The sequence below is a fragment of the Pundamilia nyererei genome, unplaced genomic scaffold (genome assembly GCF_000239375.1).
Source record: "Pundamilia nyererei isolate P.nyererei 1_Seehausen unplaced genomic scaffold, PunNye1.0 scaffold00010, whole genome shotgun sequence".
Taxonomy (NCBI): Eukaryota; Metazoa; Chordata; class Actinopteri; order Cichliformes; family Cichlidae; genus Pundamilia; species Pundamilia nyererei.
The window spans coordinates 1,154,474-1,160,947 of NW_005187411.1; the positions used below are offsets into that span (position 1 = coordinate 1,154,474).

General features: G+C 41.8%; 2 protein-coding genes across 5 annotated transcripts in view; both read right to left on the reverse strand.

Moving 5' to 3' along the window:
• The window catches only part of LOC102196676 (alpha-(1,3)-fucosyltransferase 9-like), a 6,152-nt gene extending 3,227 nt beyond the window's left edge, over positions 1 to 2,925 (reverse strand). Inside the window, exon 1 of the mRNA XM_005724085.2 lies at positions 2,855 to 2,925. Coding sequence (XP_005724142.1) covers positions 2,855 to 2,925 — 71 coding nt within the window. The remainder of the gene's footprint in view (positions 1 to 2,854) is intronic.
• Positions 2,926 to 3,142: 217 nt separating this feature from the next.
• manea (mannosidase, endo-alpha) overlaps positions 3,143 to 6,474 on the reverse strand; it is a 5,593-nt gene continuing 2,261 nt past the window's right edge. For all 4 annotated transcript variants that reach the window (XM_005723754.1, XM_005723752.1, XM_013908411.1 and 1 more), the window contains exons 3-5: positions 5,884 to 5,993; positions 5,679 to 5,755; positions 3,143 to 5,558 (exon numbers count right to left, since the gene is read on the reverse strand). In XM_005723754.1, the coding sequence (XP_005723811.1) occupies positions 4,925 to 5,558; positions 5,679 to 5,755; positions 5,884 to 5,993 (821 nt within the window). In that variant the 3' untranslated portion in view covers positions 3,143 to 4,924. The remainder of the gene's footprint in view (positions 5,559 to 5,678; positions 5,756 to 5,883; positions 5,994 to 6,474) is intronic.

The following is a 6,474-nucleotide window of genomic DNA, read 5'->3' on the forward strand; positions in this document are numbered from 1 at the left end:
CTTTTGGTTGTAACTTGGGTTTTGGCTGTTATGCTCTTTTGTTCTGGATATCTTACTATTGTCTGTGTCCAGTATAGAAACTTTGTCATCCTTAAGCTGTGTACACACTGGAACTGATTCTCCTGTTGCGTGTCGCTTTAAAGCTGGCAGCTGGTGGCTTGCGGATGTTTCAAATTCTGGTTGCCATATTTACCACCAGATCACATGTTAATTAGTGATATCCTGCATTCTTATTAGTAGTCACTTCAGTCAGTTGCCTGGGATTTGAAAAATGTTTACCCCAGGCTCCACTAACTTCATGCAGTGATAATTTCACCCATAGTCACTGAATGTCCTTGACTTTTCGCCATGTTGCACTTCCGGTTTGAAAATAGCTTTTTTCACATGTGGAACCATATGGAGGTTTGGGATATGACTGTCCAGTTAAGCTACCTAGCATGTCACTGTTTGCTTTCTAGTTATTCCTCCTCTGTCTTGATCTGTTCTGTTCTCTTGAAAATGCTCCTAGAAGTATCAAGACTGTAGAAAGAGTAGCTGATAGTACTAGCAGAGTTGATATAAAACTTTTTAATAGGCCTATAGTATTTGTCAGTCTATAATCTTTAACATGACAAGTGCCAGAGCAATGGCTTTTTGTAAAAAAAAGAAGCATATCTGTCATCGCTTGGCTAACTGTCAAATACCTGCATCCACACACTCACCATGACTGAGCTAGGCATTGTACAGTTCTTAATTCAATTGTGGTTCTTTCAAACTCCATTACTTTGTGGGTTTCCCTATGTTCTGTTCCCACTGAGCTACTTCATAGCGCCACAGAGAAAGCTTGTATTTCCAGCATGCATGCAGAGATTAGCTTAATCTCTACAAACAAGTGTATAAGGCAAAACAAAAGTTCTCACACAAATAGTCAGGTAGTCCTAGATAGTCCTAGATATCTTTTAAAAGTTTCCAGTTAAGCATGGATGTAGGTTGTTATTTTGGGTATCCACTGTGTGTTGTAAGAGAATGCTGCCATCTTAAGGCTGAGAAGAATAGAAGAGCTCTCTGGGGCTCAGCACACCTGCATTTGGCACAGAGGCCACACAAGCCTGACATGCCAAGTGCAGAATCAAAGCTTGAGAGACGATTTTTCTTCCATGCATCCCTGAAGCATATCTGAATCAGTAAAAATCAAAGGAAAGGGTAACATGCATCCATGCTTCATCCAAATCTTTGACTTTGTTACACAGATATGCACCAAGCGGACACACAAGTCAGAGATGGATTGAGATAAGAGCCAAATGAGTGCCATTCGTTTTAAAGGCTTATGGTATCAATACATTTTCATGTAGGGACAATCCTCTTACAGCACTCAACCATGCCTCCTGTGAGCTGCAGTGATAAGCTCTGTGGTTAACAGGATGCATCCCATGCATGCCATGATGTGCTGGTGTCAATTATATAAAACACCCCATAGGATGGAGGTTGACCTGTATTGCAGTGATCAGGTCAGGCCTTTGAAGTTCCAGTGTCTCCAATGTGATTATTTAAAGAAGGTGCACAATGTTTTATTTATTTATTTAGATATGTCTTTCTATCTCTAAACCACCAAAATGAGACTAAGGGGAGACTCCTGCAGCTCATTCACATTTAAAAAAAAGCATAGCTGTGATTTTGTTAAATGCATTGTGATGTATTTGGGACACAGAAAGAGCACCGCATGGGTGAGTAGTCTGCAGCGAGGCCACGTTTGAAGTGGCTGGAGAGCAGTAAGGGGAGGAAAAAAACGCAGTCACACATTTTCTGTGGCAATATCAGTCACAGAAATCTCAAATCCCAAACAGCGTTTTGTAACGGGTATGCAAAGGCTAAAGCTGCACATGTACACCAAAATTGTTGTCTTTAGATTGCAAATCATAATTTCTGGAAGGAGCTCCGCACTGGCTGAAAACGGACACTCCATCTCAGGTGAGAATTAATTTCCAGCCACCGAGCACTGAAGGTCATTTCAAAACGTGACGCTGTAGTGGAGCCACTCTTTAAAATGGTTGTCTTTTGGCGTGACACTGCATTGAAGTTGATGGGAATAATAAAGATACACTGGAATATTTTCCAGTGCTGACTAACAGAACCTAGATAATAGCGCGCGATGGGCATAATATTTGCAGCTATGAGGGCAAGGTTTGAAATACAAGTCACATTCACGGGAGAAAAACATCCATGTCCCCTGCAGTGTGTGAACTGTCTAGTGCATTAAACATTTAAAAATGCAGTGTACAATCAAACACCCCGGGGAAAACGAGAAGCGGTCTATATTTGTGACATTTGTTTTGCGCATTTTCTTTTTGGCGTTTGCAATTAGCTACAGATGATTTGCCTTTAAAATCAGGTAGAAGATCAGACATAGGATGCAAGAATGGGGGGGGAGAAAGACTCAGCCAAGCATTTTACTCACCATCGCGACAGGCGTGAGTCAAAATAAAGCTTTCTTCTCATTTCCTCCTCCTCACTTTCAAAGACACATAGGAACATACGGAAGATGTGGATGCGTTTGGAATAAAAAATCGAGCCCGCACGCCGTGTTTGCAGCAATAGAGCCCGCATCCATCGTCTTGATCCCGAAAAAATGATGATACCTACTGTAGTAATGTGCGCTGAATCTTCTCCGCTACTGCACACCGACGCAGAGAATGATGGCTGCAAGTGAAAAAAAGGGGGGAAGAAAGAAAGAAAGAGGGGGAAATCGCGACTACCTCGTTCGCTTGCACACTAAATTCATATCTCGGTGTGCGAGGGCGCCATGTATGCTCAGGGATGTGATGCGATGTGGAATAATTCCCTGCTGGCTGCCCATGCGCTACCTTGCTCTGTTTACCGTGGATGCAGCTGCAGGCTGTGGCGGAGCGCTAGTTTGAGTGGGATGCTGCGATTCCGCTTTAGTACCATATTACACTTTAATCGTTTGTTTAAGGTTCTCATTTAAATAAACAGGTCAGTCATCTCTGCTGAGAGGAAGCACGGGATCAAAAGGATTCACCTCAATTGGTCTGTACAAATTAATCTTTCAGTGATGTAAAAGCTGAAGTCTGATTGCCAGTTAGCGAGGATAATGCACCACAGCCACCTTCAGAGGCCCAAAAACACAATTCTGTTAATTTTCAGCGAGTTTATTTAATATTTTTCGCATTCTTAAATCACATGCAAAAACAACTTACAAAAAAAGTAGGTTCAATTATCTATACAGAGGCTCACAGATGCAGTTTGCCCCATTAAACCTTGAGCATGCCCTGTGATTTCTTTTAGCCAGTCAATTAATCATTTACGGGGTTGCTCTAGTGGTTTAATGTTGTAATTCAAAACAGTTGGAGTCATCATCACAGGGTTCATTTCAAAATTAACGACTAAATTTCAGAAGTGCATCAACACGATTTTGCATGGGTCAAACTCCAAAAAACTTTTCTTACACAGCGTCGGATTAAAGGCAGCCTTGCACAACAGCAAGGCAAGAGGACATGAAGACGAGATCTTTGAGTTTGACTTCAGTAGGCAAAGCAACACCTGGATGAGCCAGAGCCAATTGGAAAACAAGTGCTGTGTGCAGGTGAAGCTCATTTGGCTTTTTTGGCCACAATCACCAAAGGTACCGTTTAAGAAAAACAAGTAAAAAGCATTTAATTGAAAAATAAAGCAAACACACACACACATAACTTGCCAACTTTTAAGCATGAAAGCTGTTGCAGTAATATTCTGATTTGGGAGCGTCGGGAAAATTGCCTGGATCGAGGCAAAAATAAATTCCAATAAAAGTCAGCAAATTCTGGATGCAAATGTTCCGCAGCCAGCCAAGGACGTACAACTGAGAAGATGCTGGGTTGTACAATTAGACAGTGATCTATAGCAGTCCTTAAAACTTGCTGTGAACTGCTCCAGGAATCCAAGCTGAAGCTGAATGGCTTTCACAGCCATGCTTGCTTATAAACCTGTGGGTAAACATGCTGTATGGCTGCGGAAGCCGAAACACCACCAACAAAAATTCTCACAAGTTCAAGTGATCTGGAAGAAGGACTGGGCTGAAAATTAAGAGGCAAGAATAAAAAGACCACTGTATGTTTTCAGTGGAGAGATGGCTTTGCTGCGGGGGCAGTTTTAACATAATGCGTGATTTGTGCAGATGCAGCCAAACAGCTGTGGCCACGCAGCTGTATGCACTGATAGCACGTCTAGTAAGAGAAGTATCTGTTAGACTTGTACTGTACCATGGCAACAGCTCATAAATAAGAAGGCAATCTACTGCACAGATAAAAACCAATCTTGATTTTGCCCTCCATTCCCTCAGCTACAAATCTGTTTCAACAACTGAACTGCTATCCTTCCATCCCGCCGCTGTTTGCATCATTATGACTCATCTCAGATTTTAAACTGACATGTCTTTGAAATGTCAAAATCTATGTTGCAGGGGTTTTTTTTATTTTCTTGTACTGTATTTTGGGCTGAAGCCGAGTTGAAAGCAGAATGAGGCAACAGCTTTATTCCACCAGACTGCTTTGTTTACTCGTGTCTCTGCCTCGTTCCAGAGTGCACTTTATTTCTATTCGGGTCTAATATAGTCACAGATCACAGAACTGCAAAACATGCCTATGCTGTTTCGGCTGGTGAAAATCCAGGAATAGCAAAAATGTACAAGGGTGTGCAAACAAGCGTTAATAAGACATCAGTTAAATTCACAATAATTCGTTCAAGTGCAACAAAACGACATACATCAGCGCAGCCAAAATTAGGATAATTAAGTGGTTCACTTGCCTACGGCTTTGCAAATCATTTGGCTTTTCTCATAAAGTTGGTCTTCATTTGCATTTTGCTCTGCGTTCAGCAAGCAGAACTCCATTTAGCTTTCATTTTGTTTATACCCCCATGAATAAACATCTGCTATGGCTTTTAGTCATTTTCATTCCTGCCACTTTCGTCTCTCACCACCAAATATCGCTGCCCATTTGCGAGTTATTTCCAGGTAGATTGATGGTTTGTTGGGCAGATAGTCCAGATACACCGTCTGGCTTGTTTTTGGAATTGCCATTTCAATCTGAGTCCCCTCGTGCCACTCGTTAAAGGATGTGATAGAGATAAAATCAGGCCTGGCTTCCAGTGCTGCACTCAGCGAGGTTTCGTAGTATTTGCCATTGATGCGGTTTCGAGTGTTTTGGAAATTCCAGGGTCGAATGCTCGTGTCGATATATCCCGGGCCTACACTTGGAATGAACATCAGGTTGTTATCTTCACAGAAAGCTTTTATAGAGGCCCAGTTACGCTGCGTGGAACCGTAGGAAAAACCATTAGTGGCAAAGTAGGTGTAAACGCCGTCGAACCCTGCTGTCAGGATATCTCTCTTGTCTTTCTCCTCCACCAGCAGCGCGATGAAGATGGCGTCATACGGGGTATCCCTGATGCTGTTGGTCTCCGTGTGCTTTAGCAGCTTGGCCCACTGCTCCGAGTTCAACAGATATGAGTCATACACATAGAAGAGCGGAAGAAGTTTGCCAGTGTTTGTCAAGTACTTGAAAAAAGCCGGGTGCTCTCCGTATCTGTGGAGGATGGGATGGGAAAAACAACCAGATGTCAAAGGAATAGAAAGATGAATCTAAATATGCAGATAACATTAATGATGACATCTGAATGACTCTGTGGACGAAATCACTACTCACTTCTCAATGATGTATTTAACATTAGTGAACATGTTGACTTCATCCCTTCCTTTGTATGGCTCAATGTGAAAAGCTACCTATAACACACAAATAATGACAAAGATAACACACACACACACACACCGGGGATCACAATCACAAATCCTTTCATTAGGAATATAATGACGTTTCATTCAAGCAACTGCTGCAATCTCTACACACACACCTTAATGTGGTATTTATGAGCCACCTCAAACAGCAAAGGCACAATGTCGTCTGTTGAGTCCCCGTTGTCATCCTTCATATTGGGAGGATACCAGGAAACAGCAATGACACCTTAAAATAAACAGTTACAGTATCAATATGAAATCTAAAAGAAAAACACCCAGATGGACATTCATAAAGATAACTGGATTCATTTAATGTAAATGTGTAATAAATCTGTATTAAATGTGTGCCTGGAGCAATATTATTAGGCTTTCCTTGTATCAGTGTGTCACTATTATCATAGCTGCCGACACAATTCAATTAGAAGAGTTTTTGTTTGATAGTTGGGAACAATATGTTTATTTTGTGTGAAAAACTAAACACTAACCTATAAATGTCTGCAGCTCACTACATAGATTCAGAATGATCCAAAGAATAGGCAACATGTCATTCCTGTTTGAGCTTAACTGCATTGATTTATTTGGCCTCCTGGTCTCTGAGGTCATCCTCCATCAGCTTATCTCAGCGCCACCTTTTCGCCTAAAAGCCAAAGGCGAACAGGCTTTTCCAGCTGTTACTGCCACCAGGGCAACAACAGCTGGAATTTTCC